We start from the raw sequence: 18,606 nt of genomic DNA, 5'->3' as shown, positions 1-18,606 counted from the left end.
ACATTGAATTGTTGAAAGATTAAAAACCGCAGTCAGCTAATTACACTCACTCTCATCTCTTATTCAGCAAATGAATCACTTTTCATTACCACTTAGCTGAAGTACATGAATTTCTGCCTAATTAGAAATGTTGTAGATGGAGCATTAGCAAGGCTGGAGCGGGTCAGGATATCTTGCCTGCTTCATTTTTAATTCCTAACAGTAGAGGCAGATAGGAAAGGCTTCAGATAAGAAGTCATTAAACAATTTTAAATTATTTATAAAAATTACTTTGCCCAAATTATAATTATTTTTTTTTTCCTCTCCCCCCCCCCTCACCTCTCCCCACCCCCTCCCAAATCCTCTCATAAATGTCAAATGGAATGAAAGGGAAAAGCAGCCCAACGTTGATTTTAATGAACATTTTAATGTTATGTATAACAGAACATTATGAATACAATGGAAACAAAGTTTTTTTATCAATTTAATAATAATAATAATTAAAAAAAAAAGAGAAATCCAACATAAGAAAACCAAACAAAAAAAAAAAGAAAAGGAAAAAAAGGGAGGCAATAAATTTCATACCTATAGCATAGTGCTCATTCTTAACAATATTCCCAGCTTGTGAATATAAGGTCTTTGTATTCCAGATCCTAGAATCATGATTCATGTGAACATAAATGCAGAATTACAGAAGAAAAAGCAACACCCCCCCCCCAACCCTCCTCCCCCAGCTCATTCTTTTGTTTTCAGTAAATCAGTAAAATCTTTGACTGCTACAGGCTTCCTTTATTAATATATATATAATTTTATTTTTTGTTTACTCCTCTATTGGATTCCACAGCTGCTAATGCCATATTTACACAAAAGAATCACCAAATGTGGTATAAAAGCTAAAACCCAATGCTGCTGGATTAGGCAGGGCTACAGAGTTACATAACTGAAGTGTAATTCCCCTTGTTGGAGGCGGTGGTTTTGGTAATGATGCAAACCTATTTTTTTTTGGCTCTTTGACTGCTGCTGCTGGCCTGAACCAGTGGCTCCACAGGGAGAGTGGTGGTACAAAGGATGCCGAGTGCCACTGTAAAAAGAGCTGCAAGAAAGTGCACACTCTGGAGTTTTCTGAAAGGAAACCTTCCAGCAGTCTCGGATAAAGCATTTCCCAGACTCGCACTGGATCTCGGGTAGAACAACAGACCCCAAAACTCTCTGCTCACCAAATTGCTGAGAGAGGATTTTCACAATAAAAATTTGGGTAACACAGCAGTGTGGCTGGAACATTAGCAAAAGTATATATACATTCCAGGTCCCTTAGAATTAGCCATAATCACATATGTAAGCCTTTTTTGGACAAAAATAGATATTCTTATAAAAAACTGATCATAGTACTTGAGTGACTTCAATTGTGGACTCAGTGGTAGTAAAAGGAATGATCCAATTATGACAAAGGGAAAAGAAAGTCAAGCTCTTCAAGAGGAAACAGAAAAAAGTATAAAATTAGATTCCAACATTTTTACCCAGCCCCCAATTCCAGTCTTCCATCATCTCCAAGTTAAAATTGGTTCTTCTGCCTAGGAAAGGTATTTTGATGGTCTCAATACAAATCATTGTTGCAAAAAAAATCATCTAACCACGTTCCTTAGAAGAACCTTTCACCTCTCCAGAATTTGAACCCTAGTTATTTCACCACTTAGAAAATAGCTTTTGGTTCTTTATGCAGACACTTTAACTGATAAAGAAAAAACAACGGGAAAAAAAAAACAGAAGGAAAGTATTGATCAGTGTTTTCCATCCTTTCCCCAGCTATATTTGTGCAGCTAAAAATCCTTCATTCAGTCTGCCCATTTCTTTAATCTGATTTTAATCTTATGTGTTTTACAATCTTTATTTGCTAAAATTGGCAAAATTTGCAAAGGCATCTTGCTTGGGTTGTACAGTCCCGGGAGTCAGAGAGGTCATAGCGATGTTGGGTACCCCCATTCCTATTGTGCCTGTCAAACCCATTCCTGTAGCTGCCACTCCCATGTTCATGTTCATTCCCATCATTCCTTGGTTCATCATCGGTGTAGGTCCCATGGAGGTCATTCCCATCGTACCTGACATCACAGTGGGCATTCCCATCCCCACAGGCATGGGTCCTCCCATCAATGGGCCTGTCTGGGGTCGAACAGGCATCATGTTAGGCTGAGGACTGAGGTTCACGGCTGCAAAGTTTTGAGTCATGACATTCATGGGTTGTTGCATATCTGCCAGAAGAACAGGACACAAAAATCAGTAATCAGAAGCTGATGCTGAAGATGCTACATAAATTTCTTAAAATACATGAACAACTGCTGTGAACAGAGGCATGGAGGCCAAAAGTGTAGCTCTTTTAGTCCTTTCTCCCTTTTCTGTGTGAAGACACAGAAAACTCTTGCATAAATTTTAAGCAGCACTTTATAACAGATGCTTCTATTCACCTTCTGGAGAGGTTCTGGAGATCAGGAAGCCTGAAATCAAGACAAAATAATGGTGCAAGCCCCACAATATAAAGCATGCACTGATACCAACCTCCTAGCATGTCAGGCTCCATTTAGAAACTAACACTTGTGTCAGAACCATTGCAGTAGTTTAAGAACTACTGGAAAACAGCAACTGAGCAAATACTCCACCTCCAGAACAAGCTGCTGAACACATGCAGGGTTAAGCATGAATGCAAAACAGGGCAATAATCACTTACTTTGTTGCTGCATCATGGTATTAAGTGTTGGCTGCTGGGGTTTGGAAGGCTGCATCCCAGGTACTAAATTGTCCAAACTAATATTTACACTGGGATCTGACCAAGTTGAGGGTAGAGTCTTGCTTGCATTCTTCTGGACCATCTCTGTGCTTGCATTATAAAGAGCGTTAGGCTTCGGCATCATGGTGTTCACGCTTTGCAGAGGCTAAAAAAACAGAAGCTTTGTTGGGATCCACTTGAAATAATTTACTAATAGGAGTCAGAACTAAAACAAGGGTTATGGCCAAAGAGATTTCTAGCCACGAGCTTCAGCTCTTTCACACCAGCATTGCCACATGCTGTTACACCACTAGAATGGGTTAAATGAGCTAGCATCAGGCTCCCAAATCAGTATGTGGAATGGCAGTGATCACCTGCAGTCAAGTTTTGACTGCACATTCTGTGGAGGAAGGCTTTCAACTTAAACATACTATCAACCTCTTCCTCCCCAGCAGATCAGCAACCTTTCATAGAACAATGAAGACCATCTCAAGAGAAGACTTAAAAAATGAGGCTTTTCAGGAGTATCAGACACCTTCCCTTTTTAGGAGGCTACTCAAGTATTTCTGGACAAAACTTTCTTATGAAATGTTGATCACAACATCTGAGTGATCAGGTACAGATTCCAGGAATGGAATGGATTCATTTTCAGTGTTGTGATTAAGAAGGAGACAAAAGATTAATTGAGAAGGGTCATTAGCAAACTGTACAAACAGCAGCATACCTGTGACCTTGACATGGGTAAGCTGACGCCCATAGCATTGGAGTTCATCATGGAGAAATTCATACTTAGTGAGGAGGTCATGGATGTCTGAGAGGGGCCCATCAAATCAAAAAGATCAGTAGAATTTGAAGCAGCTGGAGGCTGGCTAGAAGCTGGCTGTGAGCTACTGAAGAGCTCTAGAGCTTGCTGCTGTGTCGTGCCGCTGAAGAGCTCTCCAGATGAAGCACTGGGACAAGGAGAAGCTTGGTTGAAGGCACTCCAGTCACCAAAGTCTCCATTTCCACTTGTTGCTGTACCTGAAAGACAACAGTGCAGGAGGAAGGAAGGCAGAGAGAAGAAAGGCAGAGGATTTAGAGAAAGGCACTGAGCAAATGCCACATTCCATGAACTGAAACAAATGAGAGCTGATCTGTGTCCGTCCAGATTAACATCTGCAGGTAGAACCTCCATCTGGACATCATTCCCTCTCATGAATATTCCAACCATTTTAACAAGGTAGCAAAAGAAATATGAAACACCCATGCACAGAAAATAGGAGAATGGTTGATGACATGTCACCTGTGGAGGCAAGACAAGTAGGGACAGGTTTCCTTCAGCTGAAATACAACAGGAAGCTAACAGGCACAGATTGGAGGCTGTAGTCAAAACACCACCCAGAGCTTTGGTAATATTTAACAACTTTTTAACTCAGCACTCTGGTATTTGCAGAGAGAGCAGTTCCCAGCAAGGAGTCACTTGATAAAACAAATTCCATCACAATACATCAAAGACAGTGACTTCAAAATTTGGTTATATACAATTAGCAGCTCTTTGTACAAAACAATGCTGAGAGAAATAAACCCCCAGAACTCTGAAAGCAGGTTGCAGAGAGTTTGTTTGAGGTGAAGGAATAATTTCTTCCCATCACATGAAGTGCTCATGTAAAACATTGAGTTTTCTAAATTTGATTCCTGAACTAAATGCTTTAGCTTGTTGAGGCAGAAACTCAGTCTTGGATCTAAGCAATTCTCAGCAGAAGCTTTGCTGAGTTCTTAGTTTCTCTCTTAGAAGCTGTTTCACTCCACTCTAGCAGGGGTTTTGTTGACAAACATTTAAAACAGCAACTGACAGCCCTCCCTGTATCTCACTGTGAGGAGTCTAATGGTAGAAATTGTTCATGGACAGTTGCAAGGGAACCCGATTCAGGATCCCAGATGTCCAGAGACAAAAACCAGTGAACAGAAACTGTGTTGTAACCTTTGAGTCAAAGAGAAGACATTATCTCCCTTAAAAGCATGTTTTTCTATTAGTGAGAAAAGGGTTACCTCACAAGAGGGGTTACAAAAGCAGCTACAGGAGACACTGGAAATTAAGCAACACCATTTAAACAGCTCTCACTGCTACAGAGTGAATCTTGTTCCAAGTCTGGACCAGGTCAGTTATTTGATTGCAGCATTGATAGACTTTTGGTACTTCAGCTAAGTCTCAAGCAATGTCACTGCCATATGAAATGAACTCTTAGTTCTAATGAACAGTTCAACCATCCCTTGAATTTCTTCTGATGAGTGAATGAAGGCTCAAAGACGTCAAAGCTGAGGTAGATGAATCCAGTGCCAGTTTCCACTGCCTAACCTACACGACAGCTGGCTCTATACTGACCAGCCACAGCAATTGTTCTACCCACTCAAAAGCTATCTGCAGGCTTTTATACTCCATGTAAGCAATTATCAACATACACCTTCAACCTTTAGTCATCTTTTACCTTCACCTACACAGCAGGATTTAAAGAATAGCAGGAGAGTAAATCTGTTCAGAAAATCCAAGTATTGCCAACAACTTCAGTGCATGAAGCAGACTAATATTCATTAGCTCAGGGCCTTACTGGAACATTTGCTTTGATCTCCCTCACAAAGAGGGGCTATATTAGAATGTTTCAATTAGTATTACATATTAAAAATTAAAACCTACTTTAAATATTCCTGATAGATAAGTAAATGCTGAGTGTGCTGCTTCTATGTTCAGACCTGTGCACTGAGTACCAATAATGGCAGTGGGGGTAAAAAGGGATAAGGTTTTGCCCCTTCAGTGGAACTTCAAAGATGATTAATCAAGAAGGAAGATTCCTAGAGGGGCTCACGCTGTTCAGGAATGATTAATCATTTCACAGGACTCCTTGTCCCTTGCATAATGGTGATTGGAACAGATTAATCATGTTAATGCAGATAAAGGATTGTATCAGTTTAGACTGTGTTAACACACAAATTATTTGCATAGTAGGCGGCTTTGTGTTTGCAAAACAACTTCATTTTGACCAGGAAAGTCTGTATAAAAACTAGAGTAGCTCTTCCCTGCCAAGCAAATTAAAGGTGATTTAGCTACCCCATGCCCAGTACAGTCTTCCTAACACAGCAAAATAAAAGCAGAGATATAAACACGCTGACTATGAGCTGGCTCACAGGTAGGTTTGCTGTTCAACCTCTGTTCTGTTCTTATTCTGGACTTAATCCTAGAGCCCTGCTGAGAGCCCCGAGTCAACCACCACTACCGCCTGAATTAACTCCAGCAAAGACAGCCAGCCAGTTCCCTCCACTCCATGTTTGTTTGAAGCACTGTCCTGTCTGAGTGGCACCATAGGGTCCTAAAAACATTCCACCAGAAGGAAGTTGATTGCTTTAAGTAGCTTCTCAGTATGTTTTTCCTTTACATTTCAGTTTTAAAGGAAAATGTTTCTCAGACTGTGGCCATGGCTACAGAACAGCTTGTATGCTGGCATGCAAAATGACTGCACATGCACTCAGCCAGCTCTGTGGATACATGACAGCTCTAAACTGCATGCCATGCAACCAGGACACAACTGAGTGCTGGCCCAACAAGCATGACTAAAATCTTGCTCTTGTGATTAGCAGGCACTTGTTCATGCTTGACTTAAGTGAGATCTGGATATCTTTTATTTAACAGGCTTCTCTAAAAGGGAAAGAGACTGCAACAAACTGTTATTTAGCCAAGCTAAAGTAAAGCATTGGTCAGCCTCGTCCCACAAATGGACATGAGCAACTGCAAAAGCCAAGGGCAAGGTGCAGGGAGGACACGACTGAATTCCCTTCCAACACAGAAGGCCTTCAGTAACCCAGGCACCATTGGAAGCTTTTGGAACAGCTTATTTCAGGCTCCCCTCATTATGCCACCCAATACCAACATAATGATGTCTAAATAATTACATACTTTTGGGTTTTTGTTAGTCTTAGGAGATGGGTAGAAGCCCAGATCAGCTTTAGGTACTCTTTATTGTCCTATCACAGGTAGGCTGCTATTTTCCATTGAACATGATCTCACCTTTTCACTTTGTTCAACTTACCCATTTAATTTACTGCCCTGCCCCTATCACTACAGCTCATAAGACCATTCTGAATCCTCTGCACAGATCTGGAAACTATAAAAAGCAGCATAAACCCCTTCCAGCCAATCTGCAGTTCAGAGCATTATCCCAAGCAAGAAAACCAGACCATCAAGTCCTTCATGCAAGTCCTTTTATCCCACCAAGGTATTTAAATGATTTTTAAAAATAATGAACACCTACCTGTATCTGAAAAGCTTCCAAACTGTTACTTGAAGCATCAGAAATATGACTTTATTGCAAATAAAATAGTTGAATAACCTTACATAAAACATGAGGAAGACCATAATGGTTAATTATCTGAGCGGTCCTATCTCTGCAGCCCACTTTCCAGTCATTTTGGACACACAAATATTGCCATCTTGTAACACTGATTGCTGTAGATCTCTAATTAAAATAGCACCTTACCCAGACCTGCAAAGCTGGGATGTGATGGCTTCTTTTTTCAATTGTCTGGTGGTCAGCCAACATTTAGACCCATGTGGTTATTTCAGGTTGCACTCTTCCACTCTAGGAGTCACATCTTAGTGCGTTTCAAAATGAGACTTGGAGCTATGCTTTAAGTCTTATTATAATGGAATGAAGCTGGAGGTGGGGAGATTCAGGCTGGACGTGAGGAGGAAGTTCTTCACCACGAGAGTGGTTGTCCAGGGAGGTGGTTGGGGCCCCGTCCCTGGAGGTGTTTAAGAGCAGGCTGGATGAGGCTCTGGCCAGCCTGATCTAGTGTGGGGTGTCCCTGCCCATGGCAGGGGGGTTGGAACGAGATGATCCTTGTGGTCCCTTCCAACCCTGACTGATACTATGATATGCTTGTATCAATAGATGAGCAGGGATATGTGCAACTCCTACTAACATTTGTCTGAAATACAGTTAATTCAAAGTTTCAGGTCCAATAAGCCATGTGCTGTGCCAGACAGCATCTAGCTTCCTTACTACAGCACTTGTGGTCCAGTTACATAAAAACAGTTTGCCCTGGAAAGGGAAGTGAGTTTCAGTAATGCCATGTGGCATCACTTTCCCTCTATGTGCCCATAAACAGCATTTCAACCTGTAAATTAATCCTACCTTGTGATGCTGGGAAACTTGCTGAGGCAGCAGCTGAACTAAAATCAGCAAATCCTCCAAATGGGTCAGCTGAGCCACCTAGAAAGAGAAGCAAGACAAATGCTGTTGCAGGACTGTGCAAAGATTCAATGCAGCAACTGCAGGTGGGATTGATTAAGAAAAGATCCTGTGTTGTTGAGTATCTTGCATAATCCTGGCCTGCGTCAGAAATAGTGTGGCCAGCAGGAGCAGGGAAATCATTCTGCCCCTGTACTCAGCACTGGTTAGGCCACACCTTGAGTCCTGTCTTCAGTTCTGGGCCCCTCAGTTTTAAGGACATGGAGACTCTTGAATGTGTCCAGAGAAGGGCAATGAGGCTGGGGAGAGGTCTCAAGCACAAGACTTATGAGAAGAGGCTAAGGGAGCTGGGATTGTTTAGTCTGGAGAAGAGGCGGCTCAGGGGAGACCTCTTTGCTCTCTACAACTACCTGAAGGGAGGTTGCAAACAGGTGGGGGTTGGAATTTTCTACCAGGCAACCAGCACCAGAACAAGAGGACACAGTCTCAAGCTGCCCCAGGGGAGGTTTAGGCTTGAGGTGAGGAGAAAGATCTTCACAGAAAGACTGATTGGAATGTGCTGCCCAGGGAGGTGGTGGAGTCCCCATCCCTGGAGGTGTTCAAAAAGGGACTGGACATGGCACCTGAAGACATGGTTTACTTAGTCATGCGATGTTGGGTGATAGGCTGGACTTGATGATCTGAGGTCTTTTCCAACCTTATCCTATGATTCTACGATACTGATTCTCCTAAGTTGGCATTGCTTTTCCTGTTCATCACCACAGTACATTTTACAAGCCTGAGCAACAATGAACTGGCTTCTTTCCAACTGCCTTGCAGACTTTGCCATTTTCTTTTCCAAGCTAGAAGCCAGGGGTTTGCCATCTCTAAAACCAAATTCAGAAAGACTGCAAAGGTTCTCAGGTTTTTCCTGGGGAGGGATGCCACTAGTTTGGCAGCTTGCAAAGTCAGAACTTTGGAAGTGCAACGTATAAGCACCAAACATTCCTCCTGTGTAAAGCAAAGTTCATGTATTATGCTTACTGTGAACACCCGCACGTCGCCTTTTATTTGCTTTTTGTGTTGCTTAAAGCATGACTGACTCTGCAACGATCTTGGGTTGGGATTTCAAGGACAGAGCTTGCATTTGTGTTCATTTTTTTATAAGTTTGCTCCCTTTCTACAGCAGGAACATTAACTTTTCCAGCCAGACATTTGTATGCAGCACATCAATTATTAACTTCGGGATACAGCACGCTAACAATTTTCCACGGGGGGGAACAAAAAAGAGAAACAGAGGTAAGGTATAAAAGCAGAAGAAAGATTTAAGAATCATATTGGAAGGCTTTTCTTTTGTTCTTTTAATAAAGAAAATGAACAGTTTACAAAAGCCAAAAATATAAAGCACCCTCTTGTCATTGGTACTGACTTCAAATAGGTATTCCACTGACCTGAGGAAGCCAAGAAGCTGACCTTATTTGTTTGTCCTCAAAGACTTCACCTCCAAGCAGCCCCACCCTTAGAAGAAGCTGCAGCAGTTCAATTATTTTGCTTTTAGTGTTATGCGTACATTATATAGGTTACATCACAGCTGCTTAGCCTGCAGTGCTTAGAAACTAGCCAGGTGGGACTGGAACATCTGTGCTGCACTCAAACACCACCAGGGACAGCTTCCAACATCTGGTGCCATTTCTGAATTGTCTTATCGCTGCAAGACATTCTGCCCCATCTGCTACTCTCAACTGGGTTAATTAAACTAGAACCATCTCCTTTTTAATAAATGGCTAGCAGTAATAAAAAGGAACCATTCACTTTCTAATACATGTGTACTTGTATTTCTTTTTAATGTTACTTCACTGTAGACATTGCCAGGAAAGCAACTGCTCTTCCAAGGGGAAAATGTCTTTTCTTGCTGAGTGCATAGCATACAATATACAACACCAGAAGATGGCTGCTGATTTTTTCAGTACTAACAGCCCTGCTGAAATCCTTTCAGCGCCTTTTTTAAGAGGGAAAAGATTTCACCCAAAGATCAGTTTCTTCAGTTCCCACTCTGAAGTGAGCAAATAAGCAACTTCTGCATGTTTACATACAAGTTTTCGACTGACTGCAAGTTGGAAGTGAAAAAGCGTAGGGCAAGGCAGTGAAGTAGCAAGCTGAAAAGCTCTTCTGATCATCGTTGCTCTGCCTGCTGCAGTGGACATCTCCAAATCATTTTGTCATCATGTGTCCTCACAGAGTTCAAAAGAGGTTAATGGTTTGAGGGTTTTTTTTTATCAGAATGAGCAAGAGAGATGGCACTCTGGACTACAGCCTACAAAAAATAAGTATATATAAAAATCAATGCTCTCATGCTACGCCTCTGAGCCCTGGGCTGCTGGAGAAAGTACCTGGGGATTAATTTAATTTAAAACCCAGAGTTAAGTTCAAACTCAATAACCCCTTAACATTTTCAGTCAAGTCAACTTTTCCTCCACCTCTACTGCCTGTTTTCAAACGAAACAGAGTTCCAGAGAGAGGTGGCAGTGCTTAAGCTGAATGCAGGAACTCTCTAAAGCAAGGTATCACCAGCTAAGATGAAAAGAACCTCATCTCTAGTAACACCAGCAAGTCTGAGCACAGATTCTACGTCTCAGCTTGCTCCTTTATGGTGACCAGCCACCCCCCTCACATATGAATTGTGTTGCTTCAGTAATGTCTAACCCCTCAAGCCTTGCCAACCTTCTTCCACATCTCTGCACCTGAAAATACATAGATAAGCAAATCTGGAGTTCCCTGAATTCACACGACTTTCCTGCCAGTTCCTTCACAGCACAGATCAAAGGCTGCATTTGACCCTTTCCCTGTGTCTTGCCTGACACTAGGAATGTTCCCACACCCTGTGCTGCAAGGAACAGTGGTCATAACAAGTGACCTGCACGTGAAGGACAGTGCTAATCTTCTCAACATGAGCTATCCTCAAAGATTCCCATACGAGATCTGTAACTACAAATGAACCCTTTCCATCTGCCTTCCCAGGTCAGCAAAGAGGTTATTTAGCAGGACCAGCTGCTAATAAGCCTCTTCTCAACACCATTTCTAAATGCTGCTTTGGAAAAAGAAAAATAGGCAGAAAGTAGAAGGAAAAAGGAAAGAAAAAAGGGCAAAAAGGGCTTCCTACAGCAAAGAACCACACTGATGAATGATTCAAATACACTGGAATGTGGAAGCTGCCATAGTTCTGCTTGAAATACAGGCAGGCTCAATTTGAAGGGAAAACAACTATTCTCAATGTGATTTTGGTTTTGTACATAGCAATAAAAAGCACACTCATATGTACATAAATAACCCCCCCAAAATCCTCTGAATCTCTTTTCCCCTAAGAACTGCATTGAAGTGATATTGATTTGGGGTAGTGATTCTGATCCAAGGAGCTCACAGACATGTGGTAACTCCAATGCACAATGAACACCTTTGTGATGAACTTAATGAACCAGGAAATGATGCAAAATAACTTCTTCCTTAAATATGGGGGCATTTGTGCATAAAAGAACAGAGTCATGAAATAACAATCCTTTCTTAAACACTAAGAATTAGGATGTGTTTCAGAACAGAGATACAAACTTTATCTGTTTCCCCCCAATGAAAAGTGTACAAAGTTTCTTAAAGAGAAGTCAGAAATAAAGACTGAGACAGATACCTCATACTAAATTACCATGACAATTTCTCCCTCCCCTCCAACAGAGTTGTGATAGATTTTATATTCTATTGAATACTTAGCTAATTATCATTTTGGTAGCCTAGTGATGAAAGGAACCGTGTCATACAGAGAGTTCATAATAACTGGCTTTACTCATAGACTGTAATAAAAATATCTAGTGTGATGTATTACAGGGGTTCTCTCAATGATGCATCAAGACATGGCATAGTTTCAGACAGGAGTGAAAGCAGCCATTGCACCTGCATGAATGCAGCCACCTTGCAACATACAGAGGGACTTCAGCCACTTCAGTTTTGGTATGGTCTCTATGGTTTTACATTGTCTTTACAAAGACTGGAGCAGAGTACCTATCCCCAGAACACACTTCTACAAATAAGGTAAATGTTATCCCACATAGAAGAAGAGTTGCTTATTTATAATGGAAAGAAGTTACATGGAAGGATTCTACCTGTGAAACCACACAGGCTTGTGTTTTGTTTACTGCTCAAAGTGATCTTTAAACAAAAATTCTGCCCACTCCCAACTGTGCCATCATACCACAGCTCTCTTTTCTATTCCATGCTAGCCACAATCAGAACTGTTGATAGTAAGAATCCATAAGCACAGTAACAAATCTTCAAAGTTTCAGGTTTTAAAATGCAAACCACCAAGCCCCTGAACTCTTCTATCAATCCTGAGTGCAATGCATGGAATATTAACACACTCCTAAAAAGAAGCTGCAGTTTGAGTGTAAGAGTAAGTCCATATCAAGGTTAATGCACATAAACTGAACAGCACATTTAGAGAGCAAAGGGATAGGTTTTACAATGAGTAATTTCACTTTTAGGCAGCAATTTCTTTTTTGGTATTAGGGTTGGGATCAGCCAAGTGCCATGATAAAATGGGATTAAGAAAGAAGTTTTCCATATGCTTTAGATGAAAGCTTACATGAAGATGATCCAGCTGCCTGGCCTGTGAGAAATGTTGGAATGTGAATGTATTGCACTTGCTTTTAGAGTTCATTATCAATAACTGTGTTACAGCTTCTGACAGACTGATCTGACAGCTAATCTTTGTGCTGCTAACATCCATTGGCCCCATGCAACAGCACATACAGTATCTTGCTACAAGAGTTTCTAGGATACTTAAAAAAAATACAAGCTGTCAGTTCTCACTTTGCCTGCTGCTTTTTAACTATATAACAACATACAGCTTTGTCCTCAGAATTGGTTCACAATAGGCATTAAGAAAATAAAACCAAAACATGCCTACCTGTCGAGGCTGGCTGGCTAGTTCCATCAAACAGCAGATCAACCAGGTCATTAGATGACTTGCTGCCAGAGGGTACAGAAGCCTGAAGAAGAAATTACACAACAGATCTCCTATCACATCGTCATCACTCATCTCAGATGGCACTGAGGAGTTTTCTGGGGTTTTTATTTTGCTTTGGAGAGGGGGCAGATTTGTCTTTGAACCCAACAATCACTAATACATGGCTGAATTTAAAATCAAATACTGAAGAGCCAGTGGCTCAGGAGGGTTATAAGAACTGAAGAATTTGGTAACTTTTCATTATGTGTGCAGGTTTTTGTATTTTATCTTTGCTTTCCTGAAGAGAGTAACACACAGTACTGACCATGTTAAAGAAATTCTACACCATGCAGCAATCACACAATCAGTTATAATTAAACTGTTCCACAGCCTTTGAAACTCCCAACTAAACATCTCTGATAAAACAGCTCTCATGAAGGCTGTGTAACAAAAAATCCTGAACTAGAAATTGTCACAGATCAGAAGAAAAAGAGTTTTCAAAACCACTTTCTATTGTGCTCTTCCGCTGTCTCACCTTTGCTGTAGACTGTGCAGTGTGAGCAGCAGCATTCTGTTCTGGACTGGCTTTGTCCCCTGTATAATGTGCTGCTGCTCCCAAGTCAATGGTTTTTGAAGGATTCGCTGTGCGTTTGTGTCTGGTGGTTGTAGTTTCTGTAGCCTGTGTGATATGAATGTGTTTTGTTGTCACAGTCTCCTCTTCGTCTTTAAATTCAGCTTTGGGAGATTTACCTCTTCTTGATTTTTCCTCATCACTGTCACTAGAGAAACAAAAGCAATAGAACACTATTCGTGATGGACTTCTCAGTCACTTAAGCGGACACTGGGCTTAAGTCACAGGTTTTGTTTACTGTAGGTCCTTGTAGTGATGGTTCATTATAGACAGACTGCTTCTTCCTACGTTTGAGAAAGGAAATGTTTTACCCTTACCTAATGCTTCCACATAACAGAGCCCGGCACCTACTGCGCAAAAGCGACAGGGAAAAGCGAGTTCTGTTAAACACGAACTGCAAGACCATGGCAGAGGATAACAGCAACTCAGTCTTCCAATACAGTACCTTTAATTGCCTTCTGACAGAACTCCCCCACACATTATGTAACACTTCAGCAACAACAAGTGAAGTTGGCAGGTCTGCTCAGTATTTACACCAGGAGACAGAACGCAGTGAACCGAGCACAGGTACCAGCTTTCAGGTTTCACGGATTCCATTCCCATTTCAACTCCTTTCCCTTCCCAGAGAAAACAGGCTTTTATACTCTTTCAGATGTTTGTGGAAAAATAACATTTACAGAATTATGCAATGAAATTATACCATTCTTTTTCCATCAGAGAACACACATTTATCCTGGAAATGTAAAAGAACCAAAGTGTCACCATGGTACGTGAAAACTTTTTAGATGTCACCGTGTAATGCTGTTTCAGCTGGTACATTTTCTACTCCCTTATTTAAAGCCTTTCACAAACAAACCAATTGGCCCCCCTACCAACACTCATGTTGCCAGTTACCATCAAGATGAGATTTGTACATAACAAAGTGAAAATTACTGCAGAGAAAGCTTAAATATATTGAAACCTATTTGGAAATAGTAATTCCCTTAGCAACGCAGCTGAAAGTGGAAGGGTTTTATGTTTTAATAATGCATTAGAATACTAAAACTGCAAGATTTAAGAAAGGCTGTCCCTTTGTCAGTGGGAATATGACAGTAACTGCAATATACTCTGGAGGGTAGCCTTTGTTCTCTGTTAACAATAGTGGGCTTTTTGGAATATATTGCATGTGTCATTTCCTCTACACATTACCTCCTTACCACTGGGGATGGCTCAATTCATTAACATCAGGGAACAGAAAAGCTCACTCCCTCTTTCAATGTTCTACTTTTAAAGAAGAAAATGCCATAGCTGCTGGCCAGCCCAGTGTCTACTGGCATTTGCTTGAGCCAGCCTTACACAGACATGTGAGCTCAAATGGCACCACCTAACCTTACCCTTCCAAAGCACTTCAACCAAGTGACTTAAGCTAACAGCATGTTTGCTGCTCCAGTGCTGGATTTCTGCTGAGAGCCCACCTGTGTGCACAAGTACAGCAGAGGGTATGGCTGGTCACATTGTCATTTATGATACCAGGATTTTAACACAAACCCCCAGAGAACGCTAATCTGCAGGCTAGCAGGGTAAGTCCTAATAGCCTCAGAAGAGTGTGGATGATGTTACCTTTTAGATGGAGTTTGAAAGTATCCAAGACAAGAACAAGCACAATTAAAGCTTGGCCTCTTAAAACCTGCTTCAATGTATTTCTTGTCATCACTGCAGAGCCTGCCTAGTCCAATCCTGTGGATTGAGGAAGCGACTGATAGCCACAAGAGTCTGATCATAGAGCTATTTCTACAGAGCTGGTAGAAATCAATCTCAATACTGTAAGAATAAAAGTTAGTGAGTCTTTGGCCATCTACAGCAAAAGAAGTGTCTAAAAGCTTTGGAGAAAAGAAATTAAGCACATATGCAAGAAAGCAAGACAAATACTGCAACACTCAGTTTTCTGTGACAACCTGTACTGCTTCCAAGCTATCTCAGGAGATCTGCTTTATATTTTTCTTTAATGGTCACATTAACAAGAACAACAACAAAAGTAATTACAGATTAATGTTCCCTTGAAGTCTCTGTGCTCAGAATAGTAAAATTGCAGTGCTCCACCTGAGAATTGGCAGAATGAATTCAGAAATCAAAATTAGAGCTAGCATTGCACCAAATAATTTCTACAGCTTCTCAAAGGAAGCACGTGGCTGCAACTTCCAGAAATCAAAGTACATGGATGCATGGCTCTTCCACTGTGCCTTAAGGATTTTGTGGTGTGGATGTTTTTTGAACATTCTTGAAAGGCAAGGAAGTTAGTGTACTGATACTTTAGGACTAACTGAATGCTACCCTGCTACAGAAGGAATCCTTCACGTGGAAGTTGTGGCATCTTTTTATCGATGCACTGGAAGTTTTGCTTGCTTTCTATTCTGTCACCTGCATCAACCTTTCTAAACATCAGAGAGACAAAGAGTGACAATTTTAAGAATTCTTATGAAAAAAGTGCAGTGTTTCAGAAGAATCTTTGTGTATCTGCAGGTAGTTTAGAAAACAGAACTTCAGCATACCAGGCTGGACTCAGGGAAGCAATGGGTTTACTTGCTTAAGACCTAAGAACTAACAAGCACCATAAAAGAAAAACAAGATGTTTTCCCACCCATGGGGTATTGTTTCTGGTCTTCTATGCTACCAGGGGATAATCCAATTTGCCCACAGCAGTACTAACATTTTTATTCTAAAGACACAAAAGCAAACTAGGCTCCTCCAGTTAGTTGTGTGAACTGCAGTTTCACTGACATCTACTGTAAACTCAAGCCAGCTGTATCACAGGTCAAGCTCTTAGCTAACTCAAGCATTCTTTCTTTCTCTGCAGACTACTAGTTTTTTTAGTAGGGTCAGAATACAAGAGTTTGGCCAAGTTCTTCTGGTTTGCATAGTGGAGGTAAAGATTGTGTCAGCCAAATTCCATTAACCACCCTAAGGATGTGTAGGTCATGTTTCTTCTTTGTGTTTCTAGACTTTTATTAGCTTTACAGTATCTAAAGTAATAGTGATTTATAAAGCTGTGAAGACAGAAACAATAGACCATATAACAGCTGATTTGCCAGCTGAGCAAGTATTATCATTTAGAATAGAATTAACCAGATTGGAAAAGACCTTTGAGATCAAGTCCAACTTATCATCCAACACCATCTAATCAACTAAACCATGGCACCAAGCACCTCATCCAGTCTCTTCCCATACACCTCCAGTGACAGTGACTCCACCACCCTGGGCAGCCCATTCCAATGGCCAATCACTCTCTATGAAGAACTTCTTCCTCACATCCAGCCTAAACCTCCCCTGGTGCAGCTTGAGACTGTGTCCTCTTGTTCTGGTGCTGGTTACCTGGAAGAAGAGACCAATCCCCACCTGGCTACAACCACCCTTCAGGTAGTTGTAGAGTGCAATAAGGTCTCCTTTGAGCCTTCTCTTCTCCAGGCTAAGCAACCCCAGCTCCCTCAGCTTCTCCTCATAGGGCTGTGCTCCAAACCCCTCCACAGTTTTGTTGCCCTTCTCTGGACACATTCCAGCAACTCAACATCTTTCCTTAACTGAGGGGCCCAGAACCGGACATAGTACTCAAGATGTGACCAGTGCTGAGTACAGGGGCAGAATGACTTCCCTGCTCCTGCTGGTCAGCAGAAATGGCTATTTAATTCAACATTATTATACAGCTGGAGGCTACAAATAAAGTAGTCCATTTTGGAAGCTTCTTTCATGTCAAAAGCCAACCAACCAACCAACCAACAAAAAACCAAACCAAACAAAAAACCCCCAACCCAAAAGCAAGCAAACCCCACAGACCTGCATAGATTTCACAAAGCATTTACAAGAGAATGTTATGTTGTTTTGAGCTTGTCATATGCTTAAAATGTCATGTTTCTTTCAATTTCAACACTTATACTTCATATGAAGTACAGTATTTTGTTAATGCAGCATGAATGATGAGGTTGGTATTTACAGTTAAGTAGACAGGTATTCTATAACCTGAAGTTCCAAATTCTTGGATTCTTTGATGCCTGTCTTTGAAACAAACTCCTTCATTTCAACACTGACTAAATACCTCCCATGTTATCTAGTAACCATGCCAAGAGAAGCCAAAAGGAAATTTCAGGCTGGTAGCCAAAGCAATGTTATTGCTGCAACCTGGCCTCCTTCTTATGGCAGAGTAACTTGCAGCTACCAAACCAGTTTTGCTCATGTATGTCCCCCTCAAAAAGATCCCTCCTTTTAGTCTAAGCCTTGAGTTCATTACTTTCATAAATTTTAAGGCAAATCCCACACCTCAGATTTGCCCAAAAAAAAAGGAAAAATAAAACCATAACAAACCAGCAAGGACCAAGCTTACAGGAGAAAAACCAAACAAACAAAACAACCCCAAAAAGTTATATTTGGCAGAGAAAAAGATCAATGTCACTTAGGGGAGTGATATAGTGGAGAAACCCTCAAAATAAGCTGCTTTTTATAAAGCCTAGACTGCAGAGAAGACTGCCTAAAACACTGGAAGGTGCAAGACTTGATACCAGCATAAGTAAGAGACCAGGAGCCATTCAGAAATAAAGAAATTAAGATGAAAAAACAATATTGACTGTACATCCTCTCCATGAAATGTGGACAGTGAGCTTCACAGATGCCATGTGACAAGTTGCTTTTGAAAGGCAAGCACAGCAAAGCACACAGCAATATGCCATTGTTAAATCTGAAGTTGTTTGCTTTTCTTCTGATCCCTTCTTTGTAGTCTCTTGATAGTGAGTTCTAAGAGGGAACCCTGATGTGTGCAAATACCACCAGTTTTATGATTTATTAATGCCCCAGCAAGAAGACTATATTACCTTTTTTTTCCCCTCAGAAATGCTACCATTATAATTACTTTTTGTTTCTCTGCAAAAGAGCTTGACTTTGGTAATACATACACATGTGCATGTGTATTTTTATAGACACACATAAAAATGTGTGTGTGACTCTATCTGAAGATATTCCTGTAAAAAAATATTAATCAAATCTCAGTGCAAATCTGAATGTTAAGTTGTTACCCAAAAGGGAATTA

The 18,606-nt window shown here is 41.0% G+C and overlaps 1 protein-coding gene across 1 annotated transcript in view; it reads right to left on the bottom strand.

The window, feature by feature from the left end:
* Positions 1-386: 386 nt before the first annotated feature.
* Positions 387-18,606, bottom strand: part of CLINT1 (clathrin interactor 1) — a 51,250-nt gene continuing 33,030 nt past the window's right edge. The window contains exons 7-12 of the mRNA XM_068161443.1: positions 13,461-13,704; positions 12,887-12,968; positions 7,900-7,977; positions 3,462-3,757; positions 2,699-2,903; positions 387-2,225 (exon numbers count right to left, since the gene is read on the bottom strand). Coding sequence (XP_068017544.1) covers positions 1,864-2,225; positions 2,699-2,903; positions 3,462-3,757; positions 7,900-7,977; positions 12,887-12,968; positions 13,461-13,704 — 1,267 coding nt within the window. The 3' untranslated portion in view covers positions 387-1,863. The remainder of the gene's footprint in view (positions 2,226-2,698; positions 2,904-3,461; positions 3,758-7,899; positions 7,978-12,886; positions 12,969-13,460; positions 13,705-18,606) is intronic.

This window comes from Melanerpes formicivorus, unplaced genomic scaffold, assembly GCF_026170545.1.
Source record: "Melanerpes formicivorus ecotype bairdi unplaced genomic scaffold, bMelFor1.0.p_v2 SCAF_2, whole genome shotgun sequence".
Lineage (NCBI taxonomy): Eukaryota > Metazoa > Chordata > Aves > Piciformes > Picidae > Melanerpes > Melanerpes formicivorus.
This window is presented reverse-complemented; position numbering and strand designations above follow the sequence as displayed.